Raw genomic sequence first — 22,986 nt, forward strand, 5'->3', positions numbered from 1 at the left:
CTACTACGAAAATGAACAACTTTGAATGTTTCATACTTCCAAGACTATTCAAGAAGTTTAACCTGACAAGACAAATAGATTAGCTGGCCTGGATAAACACCTACCCCTATGGAGAATATGTTTAAAATATCCCAGTTTGAAAGGGGAGGCTGGGCTTATACATTATCACTAGGCCAGCAGTTTTCAAATGTTTTTCTCAGCTATTCCAAAGTAAGAAATACATTTTACACTGTGACCCTATACACTCCTGCATGTATGATCCCAACCCACTGAAGGGTCCCCACCAGCACTCTGGAAAACACTATACTAGGCATCCTAAGGTCGTAATGTTGAATTCTCGAAGAAGACCTTGTGCTCACTTTTACCCTTAAGTTAGAAAATGTGCTTCCAGTTTTTCAATTCTTAAAAGCAAATCCTATTCTGTACCAATACTTAAAACGACAAAGTATTTAAAAGTAAAAGTAAAATCTGGAAAAAAGTCTTTATCAGTTAATCACCTAATCATCACTTAGACAGTGATGCTCAAATGGGGGAGATGTGGAAGCTCCCATAGGAGCAATTTTACCTCCTACTTGGCAATGTCTGGAGATATTTTGGGTTGGTTGTCACAACTGAGGGGGTGAGCTGGCACCTGGCTGGTGGAAGCCAGGAATGCTGCTAAATATCCTACACTGTGCATAGGACAGCCCCCCAGAATAAAGAATGGCCGATGTTAAACATCAACAGAACCAAAGTTGAGAAGGCTGACCTAGAGCAAAGTCCAGGACACCTCGGACAGAAGATCTGAGTGAGTTCTTAGCCGAGCTTCCTCTGGCCCAAAGGATGATGCTATTCTGTCCATTGCAGGTACAACCGAGGAGTAGTTTCCTCCTACAGTCAGCAGTTATACTAAAGATTTTGAGTCCCATGTCCCAATTTTTAAAACAAGTAAATGGAAGTTGAAGAAAAGAAAATGTCCTTTTTATTAGTCTACAGCCCTTGAGTAATTTTTTTTTCTGGGTCAACACCCCTTAAAAGTAGGGTTTGAAAAAGGTAGCGTGCTAACAGGGTCAAGAGTAAGTCTCCAAATTTTCTGCTTAGTTTTGTATGCTGGAAAAAATAATGACTGGTGACCAGGGAACACCACCTACTGTTATTCATTTTCACATGGCAGAATTGACAAAGACAGCATAACTATGATGGGAAAAATAGCTTGCAAAATGGTTATCCGAGTGCCAATCCATGTGCCCTCATCAGTAACTCCAACATCACCAAATCTTTCTCCTTCTCCACCTTCATCAACACCACCATCACTGTCAGCTTCTCCTCCTCCTCCCCTTCTAGATGATCTCCACCACAGTATAACTGACCATAAAGGACAGAAGCCTGTTAATGCAATTTCTGAATTTCAGTTTTATTTCAGTGGAGAAGAAACACTGGAATTTGATCTTACTGCTCCTTTGTTTGGCTGCTGATTATCTAGGGGATTACTCACAGAACATGTGTTCACTTCCTCCGAAGAGGCTAAGGTCAGATGTGTTAAGCCAGATACAAATTTTGGTATCTTTCCAGGAAAAAAAAAAAAAAATTTTTTTTTAAAACTACTTATCCCTAGAGAAAACAGAACATTAAACATTTAAATAACAATGAATTAATACAACAAAGAACATATTCTTATTTTAAGCTGCTCTAAACTTCAGATCAAGTGTTTGCTGTTTTTTTAATCAATACATGCTCATGCCACTGATGACCAGTGACACTGCAGCCACCCCCATATTTTAGTCACATTACTAATACGTAATATAAATTATCTTAATGATTGACTTGTACTAATATAAATACTGCTTGACTTCTAAAAATACTTTAACAGTACCAAACACAAATGCAGAAACTTGCATAAATATGCCACAAATGAGGAGTAACATAATAATTACAATCATTATAAACTAAGAACTAAGAACATTTTTTTTTCCAGTGAGCTTTCAAGGACTTTTTTCATCATTGTCAACAGGTGAGTCTAACTGTATTACCTCTAAATAAGTGTCATTTCTGTCACATCTTATAATGTATCTGTGAGATCTTACAATAACTGAAAAAAAAAAAAAGGCATTTAGAATAGACAAGTACTCCAAGGATTAACTTGCAAGAATTAATGAATATATCCTATTTCATCTGGCTACAATGAAGATTTTTAATGCAGTATTTAGCACTGAGAATTTTTGGACTGAGGTACTATTATCAGTCCCATAAGGTTTTTTAAAGTTGCATCACTACAAATCTCAAATAATTCAAAGTACTACTTTAATTTTGCTCATTTTAAAAAAATACTCCATAAGAAGGATATGCTCTGAAAGCCTAAAGAAGGTCACTATGGCAATTTTTAGAAAAAGAAACAGTTCCCAGCTTCATTCTTTTTTAAGCTCAAACTATTCTCTGCATGTGTGGTAATTTACAAAATTGAATTACATGAAGGAATGTGAGATGTATGAATCCTCTTTAACCCCCACCAAACACAGTCCCTACTTAGAACACAGTGGTTAAGCAAGTGAACTCTGGAGTCACAGAATGAATTTAAATGCCCTATCCACCATTCACTGTGACCTTCAGGAAGTTATTTATCTCTGCTAAACCCCAGTTTTGTAAAATGGGGATACTAACAACTCAAACACATAGGGTAAAAATTAAATGAGATATTATATGAAAACACCTAGTAGTGAGTGCCTAGCCTGTAATAACATGCTCAATAAACTCTCTTTGTTTGAGGATACTACAACAGTCCAAAAAGACCAGAAAGGCTTTTGCCCATCATATGTAGATACAGGGCATCTGGCCACAACCTGAAGTAATGAAACAATGGTCCAGTGGAGATTTACATTAGCTTTAAGGTTTCAAGTGCACCGTCTTGCGTCTTGTGAAAAGTACAAATCTATGAGAAAGTAATTCTCACTCATCTTCTCCCTGATGACCTTTACTTTCAATAACTCTCTCAGAAGCACAACCTGGAGTTTATTTTTTGCCAATGTTAGAAACACTTCTATCCACCTGTAAAAACTCAAAAACTTTAAAGTCTCAATCTGCTGGTCAGTATCCTGACCTTTCAAGACCCCTTTCAAGGGTCTTATACCCACATACTTTCTGTGAATTTGACTTCTTTCTTTTCTCCCCTTCTGCTAATCTTGTCCTGGCCTCATGTCTTTCCCTGCCCAGACTGGACCTCGCATCCAGTATTAAGTACCTATTCCTGACAGCTTTACTTCCTCGCCACCGTGTCCTTCCTAAGTTTCTGCCTGTCAAACCCTCAACCCTGGATCATATGATTTCTCTTGGCCAAGGGGCTGAGCACTACTGAGGAAAAAAAAAAAAATCACAAATTCCAAGGGGGATAGGTGTCACTGAACTGGAATATGGGTTCCAGTCTCAAATGGGCACTCAAAGCCACTCAGTATTCTCTTTCAGTGGTTCTCAGATTTTGCCAACATTAGAATCTCCTAAGGGCTAATTAAAGATTCTCAGGTCCCCCTCTCTATCTCGACAGATTCTAATATACAGATCAGAAAAATTATCTTACACTTGGAAATTGGTTTTAAAAAAAAAAAGGTGAGCAGCACATCTTTTATGTTAGTCTTCTAGAATGAAGCTCAGATGTTTAGATAGAATTATTAACCATCTCCAGTGGGAAATCGTATTTCCTCTTTGCTTGTAACATACGGAAAGCTACCTAAAATGATGAACCAAAATTTTACAATTAATTTTTCACTTTTAAGTTTTAAAAATGTGGATTTTAAATCTAGTCATTAGCACACGCAGAATTTATGTTAGATATCTAATTCTCACTGGGCAACATTAGTTAGAAATATAGCAGAAAAAGGATGCAGCACATCTTTTAAATGTCACAGAAGCCAGAAGCTGCCCAAGGATTATAGAGCAAAGTACTTAGTTGGACTTGCTATTTATCGCTGCTTAAAGGTACCAGTTTTAGTTACATGATAACATTTAGCTTGTTGTCTGGTAGAAAGGCAGATCACTTTTGTACAGTTGAAAAGATAATCCCAAAGGTTACTGTTTATGACCCTATTGGCCCATCAACCAGCTTCAGCCATCTAATCTAGCAATTATATCCTAAGATGATAAACTCCTAGTTTCTCAAATATTCTCTGGACAGGATTTAACATCTTACTGGTTCCCTCATTAATGAATGAATTGAATAAAATCTTTAATATATGTTCATTTTACATTTGCAAGGCAGGTATAATTTTGCCTCTTTTGCAAATTATAACCAGTAAAATAGCTCTACAGTGCAGCCTAGGTTTTACACTTTAACAAATCATCACAAATACTAACAGCAGCAACAAAATACCACAAAATCTCTTTACAACAGTGTCCCCTAATAGCTACCATCTTCTTGCTCACTTTCCCTTTCTTTTATAGAGAAATTTCTTCTATTCTCCATAACTTACATTTTACTTTGCCTCCTATTCTAAGTCTGAATGCACTACTACAGGTTGGATCCCTTCCAAAGAGATGTTTAAGTCCTAATTTCTGGTACCAGTGAATATAATCTTAATTGGAAACAATGTTTTAGCAGATGTCATCAAGTTAAAATGACGTCATACTGGATTAAGGTGGACCCTAATCCAAGGACTGGTGTCCTTATAAAAAGAAGACAGTCTGGACACAGACACAGGAAGGACACTACGTTAAAGAGGCAGAGGTGGGAATGATCCAAAGGAACTCTGAAGATCAAAACTGCCAAAAGCTAGGAAAAGGCAAGGAAAGATCATCCACCCACCTCCCCCAGCATCTTCAGACAGAGTATGGCCCTGCTGACACCCCAATTTCAGAATTCCAGCTTCCAGAACTATAAAACAGTGAAGTTCTATCATTTTAAGCACCTGAATTTGTGGTAATTTGTTAGGGCAGTCCTAGGGAACACAGACCTACCTCACCAATAAAACTATTCGCTAAAGCAGCCAGTTTTTAAGCCGCCAAAAGTCCAAGGATACTTTTCCATCCTTATCATTTATGACCTTTCTATATTATCTGGCTTTGCTGACCCTTCCTTCCCTCCCACCATCCTTCCTTCCTTTTTATCTTCTCTCCCTCTTTCTTAAAATTCTTCTTCCCTGGCTCAGTTCTTTCTTTATTTTTTTACTTACGTTAGTCACCATACAGTATGTCACTAGTTTTTGATGCAGTATTCCAAGATTCATTGTTTGCGTATAACACCCAGTGCTCCACGCAGTACGTTCCCTTCTTAATATCCATCATCGGGCCAACCCATCCCCTCACCCTCTTCCCCTCTAAAACCCTGTTTGTTTCCTAGAGTCCATAGTCTCTCATGGTTCATCCCCCACCCCGATTTCTGCCCCCCCTTCATTTTTCCCTTCCTTCTCCTAATGTCCTCCATGCTATTCCTTGTGTTCCACAAACAAGTGAAACCATAATTGACTTTCTCTGTTTGACTTATTTCACTTAACATAATCTCCTCCAGTCCCATCCATGTTGATGCAAAAGTTGGGTAGTCATCCTTTCTGATGGCTGAGTAATATTCCATTGTATATACGAACCACATCTTTATCCATTTGTCTGCTGAAGGGCATCTCAGCTCTTTCCACAGTTTGGCTATTGTGAACATTGCTATGAACACTGGGGTGCATATGGCCCTTCTTTTCACTACATCTTATCTTTGGGGTAAATACCCAGTAGTGCAATTGCTGGGTCATAGGGTAGCTCTATTTTTAATTTTTTTGAGGAACCTCCACACTGTTTTCCAAAGTGGCTGTACCAACTTACATTCCCACCAACAGTGTAAGAGGGTTAACCATTCTTCACAACCTCTCCAACATTTGTTGTTTCTTGCCTTGTCAATTGTTGCCATTCTAAGTGGTGTAATGTGGTATGTCAGTGTGCTTTTGATTTGAATTTCCCTGATGGCTAATGATGATCAACTGTTTCCAAGTGTCTGTTAGCCACTTGTATGTCTTCTTTTAAGAAATGTCTGTTCATGTCTTTTGCCCATTTCTTGACTGGCTTATTTGTTTTTTGAGTGCTAAGTTTAAGAAGTTCATTATAGATCTTGGGTATCAGCCCTTTTTCTGCAGTGTCATCTGCAAATATCTTCCCTTTGCAGAAAATATTTCTGCAAAGAGAAATATCTTTGGGTTGCCTCTTCATTTTGCTGACTGTTTCCTTTGCTGTTCAGAAGATTTTTATCTTGATGAAGTCCCAAAAGTTCATTTTTGCTTTTGTTTCCCTTGTCTTTGGAGACATATCTTGAAAGAAGTTGCTGTGGCCATTGTCAAAGAGGTTACTGCCTATGTTCTCCTCTAGGATTTTGATGGATTCCTGTCTCACATTGAGGACTTTCAACCATTTTGAGTTTATCTTTGTGTATGGTGTAAGAGAATGGTCAAGTTTCATTCTTCTGTATATAGGTGTCCAATCTTCCCAGCACCATTTATTGAAGAGACTATATTTTACCACTGGATATTTTTTCCTGCATTGTTGAAGATTAGTTGACCATAGAATTGAGGGTCCATATTTGGGCTCTCTATTCTGTTCCATTGATGTGTCTGTTTTTGTGCTGGTACCATGCTATGTTGGTGATCACAGCTTTGTAATATAGCTTGAAATCGGGCAATGTGATGGCCCCAGCTTTTTCTTTTTCAACATTTCCTTGTCAATTTGGGGGGTCTTTTCTGATTTTTAGGATTTTCTGTTCCAGCACTTTGGAAAATTATCTGTTAATGTGAAAATTATCTGTTTAGGATTATCTGTTCCAGCACTTTGAAAAATGCCATTGGTATTTTGACAGGTAGGACATTGAAAGTGTAGATTGCTCTGGGCAGCATAGATACTTTAACAATGTTTATTCTTCTGATCCATGAACATGGAATGTTTTTTCATCTTTTTGTGTCTTCAATTTCTTTCATGAATGTTCTGTAGTCCCTAGAGTATAGATTCTTTACCTCTTTGGTTAGGTTTATTCCAAGGTATCTTATGGTTTTTGGTGCTAGTGTAAATGGAATCGATTCTCTAATTTCTTTTTTGATAGTTACATTGTTAGTGTATAAGAAAGCAACTGATTTCTGTGCATTGATTTTGTATCCTGCCACATTACCAAACTGCTGTATGAGTTCTAGTAATCTGGGGTGGACTCCTTTGGGTTTTCCACATAAAGTATCACGTCATCTGTGAAGAGAGAGTTTATCTTCTTCTTTGCCAATGTGAATACCTTTTATTTCTTACTGCTGTCTGATTGCTGTTGTTAGGACTTCTAGTACTATGTTGAATAATAGTGGCGAGAGTGGGCATACTTGTCGAGTTCCTGATCTTTTTGTTTGTTTGTTTTTAAAGATTTTATTTATTTGACAGAGAAAGATCACAAGTAGGCAGAGAGGCAGGCAGAGAGAGAGGGAGGAAAGCAGGCTCCCCACCAAGCGGAGAGCCCGATGCGGGACTTGATCCCAGGACCCTGAGATCATGACCTGAGCCGAAGGCAGCAGTTTAACCCACTGAGCCACCCAGGTGCCCCTCGAGTTCCTGATCTTAAGGGAAAGGCTCTCAGCTTTTCCCCATTGAAAATATTATTTACTGTGGGTTTTTCAGATGGATTTTATGAAACTGAGGAATATTCCCTCTATCCCTATACTCTGAAGAGTTGTAATCAGGAAAGGATTAAGTATTTTGTCAAATGTTTTTTCTGCATTGAGAGAGCCATATGGTTCTTCTCTCTCCTCTTACGTTTTCTATCACACTGATTGATTTGCACTGCAGGGATGAATCCCAGTTGGTTGCAGTAGATAATCCCCTTACTGAACTGTTGGAGCCTATTAGCTAGGATCTTGTTGAGAATTTTGGCATCTATATTCATCAAGGACATTGGTCTGAAATTCTCCTTTTTGATGGGGTCTTTGCCTGGTTTGGGATCAAGGTAATGCTGGCCTCACAGAATGAGTCTGGAAGTTTTCCTTCTGTTTCTATTTTTTGAACAGCTTCAAGAGAATAGGTAGAAGAAATAATTTCTTCTTTGAATGTTCGGTGGAATTCCTCAGGGAATCCATCATGTACTGGACTCTTGTTTTTTGGGAAGTTTTTGATCACTGCTTCAATCTCGTTACTGGTTATTGGTCTATTCAGGTTATCAGTTTCTTCTTGTTTCAGTCTTGGTAGTTTATAGATTTCCAGGAATGCACCCATTTCTTCCAGGTTGTTTAATTTACTGGCATATAGTTGTTGATAATAATTTCTGATAACTGTTCTATTTCCTTGGTAGATCTCTTCCTCGTGATCGCTCCCATTTCATTCATCATTTTATTAATTTGGGTCCTTTCTCTGTTCTTTTGGTAAGTCTGGCCAGTGGTTTATCAATTTTATTCTTTCAAAGAACCAGCTTCTAGTTTCACTGATGTGTTCTACTGTATTTCTGGTTTCTAATTCATTGATCTCTGCTCTTATTTCCCTTCTTATGGGTGTGTTAGGCTTAATTTGTTGTTGATTCTCTAGTTCTTGAAGGTGTAAAGATAGCATATTCTGGATTTTTCCATTTTTTTGAGTGAGGCTTGGATGGCTATGTATTCCCCCCTTTGCCGTATCCCATAAGTTTTGGACCAATGTGTTTTTATTCTCATTGGTTTCTGTTTAAGTTCCTCTTTGATTTCCTGGTTGACCCAAACATCCTTGAGAAGGATGGTCTTTAGTTTCCAAGTTTTGAATTTTTTAAAAAGATGTTATTTACTTATTTATTCTACAATAAATAGAGAGATAGAGAGCACAAGTAGGCAGAGTGGCAAGAAGAGAGAGGAGTGCCTGGGTGGCTCAGTGGGTTAAAGCCTCTGCCTTCGGCTCAGGTCATTATCCCAGAGTTCTGGGATCGAGCCCCACATCGGGCTCTCTGCTCAGCAGGGAGCCTGCTTCCCTTCCTCTCTGCCTGCCTCTCTGCTTACTTGTGCTGTCTCTCTCTCTCTGTCAAATAAATAAATACAATCTTAAAAAAAAAAGAGGGAGAGGGAGAAGCAGGTTATCTGCTGAACAGGAAGCCCAATGTGGGGCTCGATCCCGGGACCCTGGGAACATGACCTGAGGCAAAGGTAGCCGCTTAACCAACTGAGCCACCCAGATGCCTCCCACCCCCCCCCCCAGTGTTTGAATTTCTTCCAAACTCTTTCTTGTGACTGAGTTCCAGTTTCAATGCACTGTGGTCTGAGAATATGCAGAGAATAATCTCGATCTTTTGGTATTTGTTGAGACCTGATTTGTGACCCAGTATGTGGTCTAGTCTGGAGAAAGTTCCATGTGTGCTCAAGAAGAATGAGTATTCTGTTGTTTAAGGGTAGAATGTTCTGTATCTATCTATGAGGTCCACCTGGTCCAGTGTGTCAAAGCTCTTGTTTCTTTGTTGATTTTCTGCTTAGATGATCTGTCTATTGCTGAGAGTGGAGTGTTCAGGTGTCCTACGATTAATGTATTATTATCAATATGTCCCTTTATTTTGGTTAACAGTTGGCTTATGTAGTTGGCTGCTCCCATGTTGGAGGCATAGACATGAACAATCCTTAGATCTTCTTGATGGACAGAGCCTTTAAGAATGATATAGTGCCCTTCTGTATCTCTAACTACAGTCTTTAGCTCAAAATCTAATTTGTCTAATATAAGAATTGCTACCCCAGGTTTCTTTTGAGGTCTGTTGGCATGAAAGTTGGTTCTCTAACCCTTCACTTTTAGTCTGGATGTATCTTTATGTTCAAAATGAGTCTCATATAGACAGTATATGGATGGGTCTTGTCTTTTTGTCCAATTTGCAACCCTGTGCCCATTTTATGGTAACATTTAAGCCATTCACGTTGAGAGTGATTATTGAATAATATATTATTGTCATGTTGCCTGTGAAGCCCTTGTTTCTATAGATTTTCTCTTTAAATTTCTATTCTCTATCACTCTTGGCATCTTTCTGTTTTTGTAGAACCCTCCTTCATATTTCTTGCAGGGCCAGCTTAGTCACAAATTCTTTCAGTTTCTGCCAGTCATGGAAGCTCTTTCCCTCTCCCTCCATGAACATGGACAGCCTTGCTGGATAGAGTATTCTTGGCTGCATGTTCTTCTCACTTAGTACCCTGAATATGTCTTACCAGCCCTTTCTGGCTTGCCAGGCCTCTGTGGACAAGTATGATGTAAATCTGATGTTCTTCCATATGTATGTAAGGACTCTCCTGCCCCTAACTGCCCTTAAGATGGTTTCCTTGGTTCTAAGTTTTTTGAGTTTTACTACTACATGCCAGGGTGTTGGTCTGGTCTCCTTGATCTTGGAAGGAGTCCTCTCTGCCTCTAGGATACAAATGCCTGTTTCATTTCCCAGATTAGGGACATCCTCAGCTAAGATCCACTCAAATATATCTTCTAGACGCCTCTCTTTCTCCACCCACTCAGGGATCCCAATAATTCTGACACTGGAAGGTTTCATGGCATCATTTATTTCTCTAATGCTGTTTTCATGGATTTTAAGCTGGCTGTTCCAGGCCTCCTCCTATTCTTCTTTTCTATCGGTTTGTCACCTAGATCACTAACTCAATCTTCTGCCTCATTTACCCAGCTGTTAAAGTATCTAGGTTAGATTGGATCTCATTGACAGAACGTTTAAGTTCTGCCAAATCAGCTCTCATTTCTGTCTTTAGAGAATCTATGTTGCCATTACTGGTTTTCTTTATCCTAGCTATTGTCTGCATAACTGTTACCCTGAAGTCTAGTCCCAACATCTTGCTTATATCCATATCCATTAGTTTTGTGGCCGGGGTCACAATCTCTGAATCTTCCCTGTGTTGGGGGTTCCTCCTCTTAGTCATCCTGTTGAGCGGTGGTTGAGGGAATGTATGAAGTCTAAGTTATTGACCACAACCCAAGCAAGATGCACCTGTTTTATAGGAACCTTAGGGTTGTCGGCCCCTTGTTCTTCCAGCCTGTCTTCTGGGGGAGGGACTGCCACATTGTTACTCAGGCAACTCTGTTTGCGCAGAGTTGCCCTTCCCCCTTGGGGGGTAGGGGGATGGGCTGAGTGAAAACCGGTTTTTTGGAGCTTTTGTTCTCTGGTGACTTTTCCTGGCAGCTTTCCAAGTCTCTTCCGTGAGTCAGAGCAGAAGTGACCACATCCAAACCTCTGTCTCAGAACAGAGACTGTAGTCTGTTTTAGTGAGCTCTCCAGACCACACTGTCTCGTTTCTGTCTGTACTTCTAAAAACTGCAGTCCTGGGTTGTGCGTCCCACAACAGCACTCTCAGCGCTCACTTCCAGGTCCAGGTACATCTCTACCCTTTGTGATTTTTAAACCGCCAGCCATCCCCAGTTCACATGCAAGGCCCTAAAGTCCTTTAGGGAGGCTGCCCTAAAGTCCTTTCCCCACCGCTACCGGTCTGAGTCTGCATCCAGTCCCCAGTTGGGGAGGCTTTTGCCTTCCAGCATTGCAAGATCCTGGAGGCTCCCTCCCCCTTCTGTTTATCTCCTGATATCTGACTGCAGAATCACAGCCCCCCACTTCATACCTTGAAACCAATCACCAGAGATATTCTATTTGTAGAGATCCAGCTATATCTTCTTACATCACAGGCTGCTTTCATGAGTGTTCAGAATGGTCTGGTACCTATCCAGCTCAATTCGGGGACCAGCTGAAATAGGGTCCCCTACTCTTCCACCATCTTTGCAACTTCCTCCTCCTTTCCTGGATAAGTTCTTTGCACTAACTGCAACTTCTCCAGCATCTTTGTGGACTTTATCTTCTTAATACAGACTGCTGTTGTTCAGGTCTTCCCCCACTCTGTATTTTACCAGGGCTATCTCCCTACTCTGACTTCAGTTACCATGAAGTCTCCACCCTTCTCCTAATTCTCAAACCTGTCATCTGCTTACACATTAACCACCTCCGTTCATACTAAATCACACATTCAACAAAAATTTACTGATTACCCAAACAGATTTGACTCTAGCTCTCCAACATTCTAAAAAGAGAGGTGCGTTCTATATTTAAAAACAGTTAAGAATGTTAAGGCGATATCCTTGCCTAATATTGAAATCCAAGTGTGTCTGATTCCAAAGTATCTGTTTTTTCACAGTCCACCAAAGTTTGAAATAGTGAAGACAAACAAAGTGGTCAGGTTTTTCAGAGTAAACACAAGCCAAAGCCAAAAAAGCAAAAATCTGACAATTTAAATGATACTTTCAGCAGAGCAGAGACCAGGCTGCAAGGAAATCAGCATTTAACAAGTATTCGCTGTACTCCTGACACCAAGAAAAGGTACAGCACGGATGTAGTCTACTCATTAGAAAGTTCATCACTAAAAAAAAGCAGAGATATAAGGTACCTAGAAAGCAAACAGCTGAGAAGAAAGATACACACGAGTCAGTGGTAGTTTGAGCATGACCCCAGGTATGGAGTAAAAAACACCATTCAAATTTAAATTATACTAAAACACAACTTGCATTCCCTGATTAAGCAGTGTTCTGGCCAAGTGGAAGAGATGATTTCAGGAAGAAGGAAAAGAAGCAGAAGGCAGTTCTACTGTGATGGGATGGGAAGCAGGGCAGGAGTACAGTTCTACAAAGTGGGACAGTCACACTGTTCCTGCTGAGCAGTAAGCCCCACCGGAGATTTGATTAGTAGTCCTTCACTTTGTAGATCTAGTCACAAAGGTCACATGGCCTTCTCCAGTAACTTTAAGCTACCCAGAATCAGAGAAGACAGAGGGGACTGGCATGTGGGACATTTGGGATCAGTTAAGGACAATGGAAGAACAAAGAGATGAGGGACCTGTAAGGCTGGGATGCCAAAGTGAACGTAGAGACAGACAAATGGACTGGATGAAGGCCGAGGAACCTAAGGATGATGCTTGACTAATTCTTCAGGTACAAACTCCTGTGTGCCCGTCAGTGGAAAGTCCTCCAGAATCTTGTTCCCACTGATATTTCCAGCCTTCATTTTTCATTTGCTTCCTTGGAGACCAGATTATTAAAACTACCTGAACACTCTCCAGGAATTGGAGCTGTCAAAGAAAAAGGAGGCAGGCAACTACTAGAGCCAAAACTGGGGAACGCTGGTAATGCCAGAGGTGGCCATTAAATCGGAGTCTGAAAGACAGGGCAAAGGAGTGCACCCAATTTGCTGACACTGACTTAGACTGCTACTGTTCTTAAAGACGACCTATCTGACAAGATGGGCACAAAGAGTGTTTCCCTAAGAAGAAACCATGGCTATGTGCAGAGGTCTAGAGCAAGGACTCCTCTCACCAAAGCAGCAAAGAAGTCTACCTCCCAGACACAGGGGAGCTGGAAAACACTAAGCAGAGTGTTAGGCCTTGAGCGAGTAGGCCGTAAGTAAGGTTCAACAGGGGGCTCTACTCTCAGGAGACTAAGAGGTACAGGCTCGGACTGCTAACTGTGGGGAGGTGACAACCAACAACAGCATGAACGGTGTGTAGACACCCAGAGACTAACATCAGATCATGTAGCTGGAGCAGCAGCTTCACTCCAGAAATGGGTTCTTAATGCATATTTTTTGAACGACATACATCATGCTAAGTATCAGAAATAAGAAAATCAGTCTAAGTGATTTATCTGCCAGGACAAATACATATATCCAGTGTGATTACTGAATGAGAAGTAACTGAAAACTCCTGTCTGGAGATGAGTGTGTGGTGATGGTTAAAGAACTCTTTTCCAGGATAATACCCAAGAAGTGTTCTGACGGAAGATTAGAAGTTTATCACACAAAGAAAGAAAGACCCCCTTCTCTTTAAGTAGAGAAAACAGCATCTATAAAGAAGTCAGCATAGGGAACAAGGCAAAAAAAACAAAAACAAAAAACCATGAAAGTATACTTTAGAACAGCAAAAAGTAGCTCAGGGGCACCTGGGTGGCTCAGTTGTTAGGCGTCTGCCTTCAGCTCGGGTCATGATCTCAGGGTCCTGGGATCGAGCCCCATATTTGGCTCCCTGCTCAGCGGGAAGCCTGTTTCTCCCTCTCCCACTCCCCCAGCTCGTGTTCCCTCTCTCCCTGTGTCTTTCTCTGTCAAATAAATAAATAAAATCTTAAAAAAAAAAAAAAAGTAGCTCAGTCTTACACATAAACTACAGGTAAAAGTTGAGGGATGCTGGTATGAAATTAAGTCAGGGAGGGAGAGACCAGAATGCGGGCAGAAAAAAATCACATTTATAATATGCAAAGGAGTTTGGATTGTATCATACAGGTCAACAAGAGGCTGCCAGCCACACTGCTCCAGGAAGGCAGAACCCCCATGCTTAAGAACCATGGCCAGCAGCAACCAACCAGCCAATATCTGCCCCCAATTATTAGGCAGGAGCATGCTAGGCATGGGGCTCAAGATGGAAGCAGGAAGCCAGGACCACGGGCTTAGAGTCTTGCTGCTACTCATTGCAAGAGGACAGGCTTTTGCACTCCCAGGCTTTCCTGACTTCTTTCTGTTCTGATGCTGTGCTCTTCCTTCTCAAATACCTGTCTTCCCTGTGGACTACAAACCTATCAATCCTTTAAAGCTCACTCAGTTAAAACACTTTATCAGCAACAACTTTTTTTTTTTTAAAAGATTTTATTTATGTATTTGACAGACAGAGATTACAAGTAGACAGAGAGGCAGGAAGAGAGAGAGGAAGGGAAGCAGGCTCCCCGCTGAGCAGAGAGCCCGATGCGGGGCTCGATCCCAGGACCCTGGGATCATGACCCAAGCCAAAGGCAGAGGCTTTAACCCACTGAGCCACCCAGGCGCCTCATCAGCAAGCACTTGATCTCTCCTACTTCCTATGAGCTCTTCTTTCCTTCAAACCCACAGCAACAGGCAACTTTTCTTGCTTATTTTTCTACATAATTCAACTTACAGATCAATATTTCCTCAACTAGACTGTAGGTTCCCTATAAACAATTACAATGTTTCACTCTTCTCTAAATGTCTCAGAACTGTACTGACATATGTGCACACACGCCTGGAGGCTCAGAGTTGGTACTACTTCATGCTGCCATTTCTTAATGAGAGGATGATAAAGAGTACCAGCATCTTTTCTTTGATCAACCACAATTTAGTTTTGCCTGCACACTTGCATGCAACCAGCTCAACAAAAGCCTTGCAAGAAACTTGGCCCATTCTCAGAAAGCAGCTGAGGGAGCCTACACCTTGGGGGCTCTTCCCCATAATTCAAGTAGCTAATCAACATTTTTCTTCCAAGTACATATCCTTCAGAGTGCAGGCTGATCTAGAAGATAATGTTTTAGCATACTTTTAAGATCACCCTATTACCCATCTGTTTCAGTGGAAACTGACACTCATTAAATACTAGTTTATTTGATTATCTGTATTTTCTGTCCTTGTGGATTATACTGACAATCTACATAATGATCTGGGAAGTTATTATTACGTAGGTTTCTAAGCTAATATTTTGAACTTAAATACCTTTTTAAAGATCCCACCCTCAACGAAGAATTTAATCAAATGGACTAAGAAAATACTGCAGCAGCAATTCCAAACAATACAGTAAATACTTCATAAATAATGTCTTGTGATGAATTTTTACATTTCGATTTTTTTTGCTGTATTTTTAAGTATGCTTGTGTGTCTTAAATTAGGTCACACAATTAATTTCAACACAATATGTCTACAGAACATAACACAACATGATTACAGAACATAACACAACATGTCTAAAATTACAACCATGCAAGATGATTATGTAGATGGATATGGAAGAGGAAGAAACATGAAAATCATAAATTGATAGATCGGGGGTAGAACTGTGGGGGTGTGGGTAATCAGCAATTAAGTTTTTGGTTTTGAACAACTGTAATTATCTGTACAATATTTAAAAAATAAAGTGGCAAGGCCATGGTAAGGTTGTAAACTGAATCCATGAGCCACAGAAGAAAAACTGCCAAGTTGTCTCACTTCATATTTCAACAACCACAGTTCACTATCTCTATGAAGCTTTTCCTAATCCCAATAATTTTATGTCATCATTCTACATCCATCCAACTAATGAAGAAGTTCAAATAGAAACTATTTGCATGTATTCAATTAATGTGCAATATTACCACCTGAACTTTCACATCCTAGGTTCATTTTGTAAAGTATAATCCTAAACCTAAAACTACCTCTATGTACATGTAATCTTTCCACATCATACTATAATCTCATAATTTCTTTTTGGAAATTAATTCATTTGTCATTTTCATAGCAGCCCTGGTACTTTCACTTACACAGATTTCATGATCTTAAGGTTTTTCTGTTTTGTTTTATTTTTATGTTAGTCTTCTAGAATGAAGCTCAGACGTTTAGATAGAATTATTAACCATGTCCAGTGGGACATCATATTTCCTCTTTGCTTGTAACATACGGAAAGCTACCTAAAATGATGAACCAAAATTTTACAATTAATTTTTCACTTTTAAGTTTTAAAAATGTGGATTTTTAATCTAGTCATTAGCACACGCAGAATTTATGTTATATACCTAATTCTCACTGGGCAATATTAGTTAGAAATATAGCAGAAAAAGGATGCTTTAATTTTTGCCTCTGAACAAAACTACATGTAAGAGGCCTAATGTTTTATCAAACCAAGAAAAGACAACTGAAAATTCTAAATTAACCTAAAGTTGATATTAGAAATAATTAAAAATATTTATTACTGAGGGAGATGTGTTCATTTCTGACAATTCACAAATATTGTTGAAAAACTATTTATTTGCATCACAACCAAATAAAGCCATTACTTGACAGAAAAGAATTTTCCCCCACACATTAATTCGGACCTCATTGTGAAATTGAACAATTAAGAATGAACTTGGGGCACCTGGGTGGCTCAGTGGGTTAGGCCTCTGCCTTCGGCTCAGGTCATGATCTCAGGGTGCTGGGATCGAGCCCCGCATCAGGCTCCCTGCTCAGCGGGGAGCCTGCTTCCCTTCCTCTCTCTCTCTCTCTCTCTCTGCCTACTTGTGATCTCTGTCAAATAAATAAATAAAATCTTTAAAAAAAAAAAAGAATGAAATTGTCTTGTTTCATAGATGAGTAAATAAAAATCAATACCTTCGCAAATAGTTCGTATTACTAGGCAAAAACAAATCAGTTTTAATAAATCGTAAAAATTCCCTAATATGTTACCACATTCAAATAATCTAACCCAGAAAGTAGTGGCAAAGCCCTCCAGAACATGAACTAGGAAGCTGAGTTCCTGAGATGAAGGGACTCAAATTTCTAGTCGAAATGTAAATCAGGGACACAGAAACATTCATAGTAGACTTTCAACTTCCTATTGAATACATTTATTACAGTAGCAAAGATGCAATTAGCATGATAAATTTGAACAATATAAGTCTTTCAGACGTGTTACAGAAAAAAAATGCTTTCAACAATAAAAAGATTTTGAAGATGAACTCAACATCAAATTTAGATCTGAAGAGGCTCCTGGGTGGCTCAGTGGGTTAAGCCTCTGCCTTTGGGTCAGGTCATGATCCCAGGGTCCTGGGATCGGGCCTCAGAGCCTCAAAGCCTCAAAGCCTCACATCAGGTTCTCTGCTCAGCAGGGAGCCTGCTTCCCCCCACTCTCTGCCTGCCTTTCTGCCTACTTGTGATCTTTCTCTCACTCTGTCAAATAAATAAATAAAAATATTTTTTAAAAAATTAGAACTTAAAAATACAACAATGGAAGCTGTATCTAAAACACCATCATCGTACAATTAAATGTGAGGAAATATAATCTATAAGTAAATGAAATAATATTGTTTAAAATACATCTCTGTTGTGAAAGGCTGACAAATTTTCAGACCAACGATAAATTTTATTCTGAGCCAAATGAAAAGAGAAATCACTGTCAGCAGAAAATCTGCTCAGGAATAGTTATGTATATAGCACTACAGCTGACTCTTGAACAAGGCAGGGGTTAAGGGTGCTGACCTCCCCGTGCATAGTCAAAAATCCATCTGTAACATTGTACTCTCTCCAGGAACTTACTGCTGACCAGAAAACTGACCAGCCTTACTTGTAAGTCAATTGACACGTATTCTGTACATTACTGGTATTATATACTGTATTCTTACAATAATACCTAACTTTTTCAATATTTTAAAAATATTTCTAGGCTATGCAGTTCCTCTGTGAGTTTTTTTAAATTTCAAATTGTAAATCACCGAAAAATCTTCTAGTATGTTTATTAGAAAAAAAATTGGCAGCTATTTGTGCACTTCAAACCTGTGTTGTACAAGGGTCGACTGGAACTGGAAAGAGAGTAACATCTGCTACTTTACAATGATGTCTGGAAGATTTTTTAAAATTCCCAAGGTATAGTTCTCTACAACATATATATTAAATGCATTTCCACCTAGACTGGCTAAAGAAAGGAAAACCTAAATATCACAAAACATTTTTTCCACAGCTTATATTTTGACTGTATGTGAACTGCAGAAAATTTGGAAAAGCAAACAGAAATTACCTACAACTCTACCACCAAAAGGCAACTACTATTACTTCTTTTCAGTCTTCTTCCGAAGATTTCTTATAGAATAACAAGTACAGTTTGTCACTTAACACTACAATATGCAGACATTTCCATTATTAAAAATTCTATAGGTGTTTTAAAACACTGCTTCTCATTTTGAAATTAGACTTCTTTTCAGCTTATGTGAGGGAATACAATGGACTCCAAAGCATGTCTGTTAGATTAGTTAAGACTAGTTTAAATGCAATTCCACTACAGACTGCATCAGGGTCCTGTGGGTAAAAAAAAAGTTATTTTTAAAAAATAGGGAATTGAAATCTCAAAACTCCTGAGTTTCCAGTAATATATACCCGACTTGTTCTTATCAACTTCATAAACTCAAAATTAATAATGATAATCACTTAAAGCTATATTATGCTTTTCCATTTACAAAATTCCTATGTACTATTATTTCATCTTTGTTAGGCTACAAAATAGGTATTTATTCTCATATCACTGATCAAGAAAACTGAGGTACAAAGAAATTAAATAACTTAACAAAATTTACCCAATCAAAAGAACTAGAAATCAGAGGTCTTTTAAATTACCACCAGCATTTCTATTTGTGTTAATCTACAGTTTATATAAGACATCACTGTGAAAGAGGACCATTATTTGTTAAAAGGCTGTGCTAAAAACTGAAATTACACCTTGGAAGAAAATAAGGGAATGGTGCATGTTAATTAGGCCTGGTTCATGAAGTTCTGAAGCTTAAAGCAACTGTCTCATGTGAGGAGACATAACTGATTCTATACTGTTCAAATATATATTTTTTAAAAACGATATAAACACTCTCAGTCTAGAAATAAGCAAAACAGAGTATTCTGCTTATGTAGTTACATTTCTTTCTGTATCAACGTACCTTGTATTTTTTGTGTCACCTTGTATTTTTTGTGTCTCGGTTCCCTTATGTTTCAAATGGGATAACACTATCTTGGATGGGTGTGGTGAGGATTAACCAACTTAATACACATATATCACTTAGAACTGTGCTTGCCACAAAGTCAGTCCCAATTAGCGCTGACTGTAGGTAAGCCTTCTTGTTTTTTGTTTCTCCTACTAGGAAGAAAACAAGCATACACTCTAAAACTTCGGGGGGGGGGGGAGATTATCACACCTCTATTTATTAAGTGCTGATGTTTAAGAATTTAAGGAGATAATCTAACTAAAAACATGAATGCTAAGCATCTGAATTTTAAGTTACACTATGTAGAAATGTGCCTAGAGCTAAAAGAGGTCAGTTTACCAAATATATTTTTCTTTATTGTTACATTATACTTCCACATGCCTGTCAAAGTTTCAGCATCTTCATAATGACAGGCCTATGGCCATGATTCTACACTTCTCTGAAAACCATATGAGCAACTTTTCACCGGGACTTAAACATGGACATCAACTTAAAATAAAAATCTTCCCAGCAATAAGCAACAGTCCAACCCATATCCTTCTCACTGCAATAAAGAAGGAAATGCAACGGAAAAATGTGTTCAATAATTGATGCCAAACTGATTCAAAAATTGTGGTTCGTTGCCTGAAAATAGTACTAAAGGGTGGGGGAGGAAATCAGCCTTGCATTCTCTTTCCATTATGATGATTATTCAATAAACAGTTTTGCTCAGTTCTGAAATAGGTATTTCAAGGACTGTGGGTGGAAAAAAAGTTTTGTCACTTTCTGGAAGGGCTTACCCTTTTAACTCCGAATGCTCCATCTGGGAACACAGCACGTGCCTTGGGTCAGACTGAGTGTCTGACCCAGGAAATCCAGATCACCAACAGGAATAACAGTAAGGTAATCATAAAGGGCATGTCCTGAATTCCAGACTCGAAGCTAACCAGAATCAATTCGCTTTTGAACCTGAGCAGTTTTCACAAAAGATGATAATTATCGCCACCTGCCTTTAATTGGTTTAAGATGCTACTTAATTACCTTGCCTTGCTACTCTGTCCATCAGTGTAACCTAACTTTAGGGGTCACACTTCCAAAACTTCTCTTTTTCCTCCCAAAGATTTTCCCCAGAAAAATCCAATACCAAAACGGAGGCCTTCATAGCAGGGTCTCGCTTCTCTCTTTTCGGAAAAACCAAAGGCCTTGTCAAAAAGTAAAGCCGTGCCAACTTGAGGGACAACAGGCAGAGCCCACCTTTGCAAATGAACCCAGTGAGTGGTCGGCCAGGTCTGGCCAGGCACCGAAGCTCACCGCACCCTCCCCCGTGCATCTGCAGATTCGGCTCCCCACCGGGAGACCCGGCATCCCGGAGGCTCCCCCAGCGCCCCCGCCGCCCCTGGGGCTCCGCGCGCTGCGCACTCCCCGCGGACCACTCACCTTGCTGGGCTCCGGTGTCCTCGAGCAGCAGGACCAGGATAAGTAGGAGCAGGAGGAATAGAGGCATGGGGAAGGAGGAGGAGTTGCAGAGGGGAGGGAGAGGGCGGGAGAGGGGGAGCGCGGCCCGGGCGGGGGTGGCGGCCGCGGCCCGGACTCGGAGACTGTGAGGGCTGCGCCCGGCTCTCAGCACAGCCCGGCTCCCCATCGCGGTGGCCCGCAGTCCGCCTGCATAGTGCGGACGCCCCGGGCGAGGCGGTGGCGGCTCGTACTGGAGAGCCAGAGGCAGCGCGCGCTGCGCCCCGCGCCCCGCGCCGGGACCCTCTCTGCCCCTCGCTCCGCTTTCGCCTCCTCCTCTTTAGTTCCTTCCCTCCGTTCCCTGCCCCGAGACCCCAGACCAGAGCGCAGGGTAAGAGAGGAAAGGAAGGGGGGTAGTCGAGCCGCGAAGGAGCTGCGGGGGGACGCGCCTCCCGCACCGCGTTCCTCAACCCGACCCGGGCTCTCGCAGCACACGCCCGGGGCTCCGGCTAGCTGGCAGGCAGGCCAGCCGCCCGCTCCCTCGCGCTCCCTCCGGCGCGCACTGACCACGCCTCTTCTACCCGCCACGGCCAATCCGCAGTTGGCTCCGGTCCGTCTCCCTCCGCGCCTCCCAATCAACACGCTCTCTCCTCTGTCGGCCCGTTAGCTCCCCGGCCCACTCCTTGAGCTCAACCGCCCCTCATCTCTCTCCTCCAATCCCCTGCAGCCTTAGCGAGGCGTCCCACCCGCCTCCCCCAATCCGGGTTCCGCCCCCAAGCTCGGGCCCCCGGCAGCCCCGCCCGGCCCGCGCGCCTGTTATTGTTGGGACCGGAGCCCAAGCTGATCTCGCCGAGGCCGCCGCTTGCTCTGGTCAATGACTTCCGGGACTTCCCCCATCCCTCTCTCCTGGCTCCTCAGGCCCAGCTTTTTCATTGCTCCTCCCCTGCCGCGCATCAGGCCACTGGAAGGGGTGGGAAACCAGGATCCTGGATAGCTTTAGCTGGGAGCTGAGGCTAAGAAACATTTTACCAAAAAATAGAGCGTGGTTTTTTTTGTTGTTGTTGTTTGTTTGTTTTAATTAAAACTGCAGCCAGTTGTTGCAGCAACTCCACTTTAAAATTAAAAAATACGGTGTTCAATATAAAAGAATACGTATTTCTTGTTTCCTATGCCTTTTACTCGATTTACTGTACTCGGGGCAGGACAAAAAAAAGAAAAAAAAAAGCATATAACAAAATCCCTGCCCCGAAAACATTTTAAACCTAACATCCTAACATTCATTCAGCCATTCTACAAAGAGTTGTTGACCACCTGCTATCTGTTAGCAAAACTTATGCTGAGACTTGGGGGATTTACAGCCATAATACAGAAATCTTTCCAGGATCTAGTATTGGTACAGAGAGGGAAATACATCATGAAAGTCAGAGTGCAACAAATTCGATGGAGTCTGTAAGTAAATGTAGTGACAAAAACAACTGGTTTTGGGAAAGGGGAATCCTCAGGACTAGGCAGTGATTGGTTTTAGGAGAAAGGTGCCATCCTGGATTTTTTTAATATGGGCCCCCAAGAAAAGGATGGTGTCATTAACAACTACAGAAAACTGGAAAGTTGTGTCAGGTTGTGAAGGCAAGTGAATTAATTTTGGACATGCTGAATTTGAGACGCTCACTAAGCAGCTAGAATGTGAAGTTATGTAACAGGCAGGTTTGTCTAAAGCTCAGGTTGAGGAGTGCCTTGAAGTCATGGGTGAGAGTAATAAATGGATGTGATATTCAAAACCATGGAAGGGACGAGTATCTTCAAATGAAAAGCTGAGAGTTGAGAAGGACGCTGGCAGTCATCTTGTTCAACTCCACTATAAACCCCTCATGCGTTCAACTCTTCTAGCAAATTTAATCAATAAGCATGTATTGGATGTCTGTTAGACCTCACTATGCTATAGAACTAATGTAGGCAGTGGACATAAGAAGTTCAACAGGAGGAGCCTACGTTCTGTGGGGGAGGTGAACAAAATCATTTCTGTCAGTGCCATTTTGGAGGTATAAACTATGGTGGCTATGAAACTCCAGCTGAGTCTTGAATAGAAAGACAAAGTGAAGAAAGTGATCTTCATCTTGGATAAAATCTTGAATAAAGAGACAAAGTGATCTAAAG

The 22,986-nt window shown here is 40.7% G+C and overlaps 1 protein-coding gene across 2 annotated transcripts in view; it reads right to left on the reverse strand.

Annotated features, from left to right (window-relative positions):
* Positions 1-21,348, reverse strand: part of DCBLD2 (discoidin, CUB and LCCL domain containing 2) — a 96,632-nt gene extending 75,284 nt beyond the window's left edge. The window contains exon 1 of one of the 2 annotated variants that reach the window (XM_044251196.1): positions 20,818-21,348. In XM_044251196.1, coding sequence (XP_044107131.1) covers positions 20,818-21,022 — 205 coding nt within the window. In that variant the 5' untranslated portion in view covers positions 21,023-21,348. The remainder of the gene's footprint in view (positions 1-20,817) is intronic. The other variant, XM_044251197.1, reaches the window with a different exon arrangement.
* Positions 21,349-22,986: the final 1,638 nt, after the last annotated feature.

Source organism: Neovison vison, chromosome 6, assembly GCF_020171115.1.
Source record: "Neovison vison isolate M4711 chromosome 6, ASM_NN_V1, whole genome shotgun sequence".
In the NCBI taxonomy this organism is placed as follows: Eukaryota; Metazoa; Chordata; class Mammalia; order Carnivora; family Mustelidae; genus Neogale; species Neogale vison.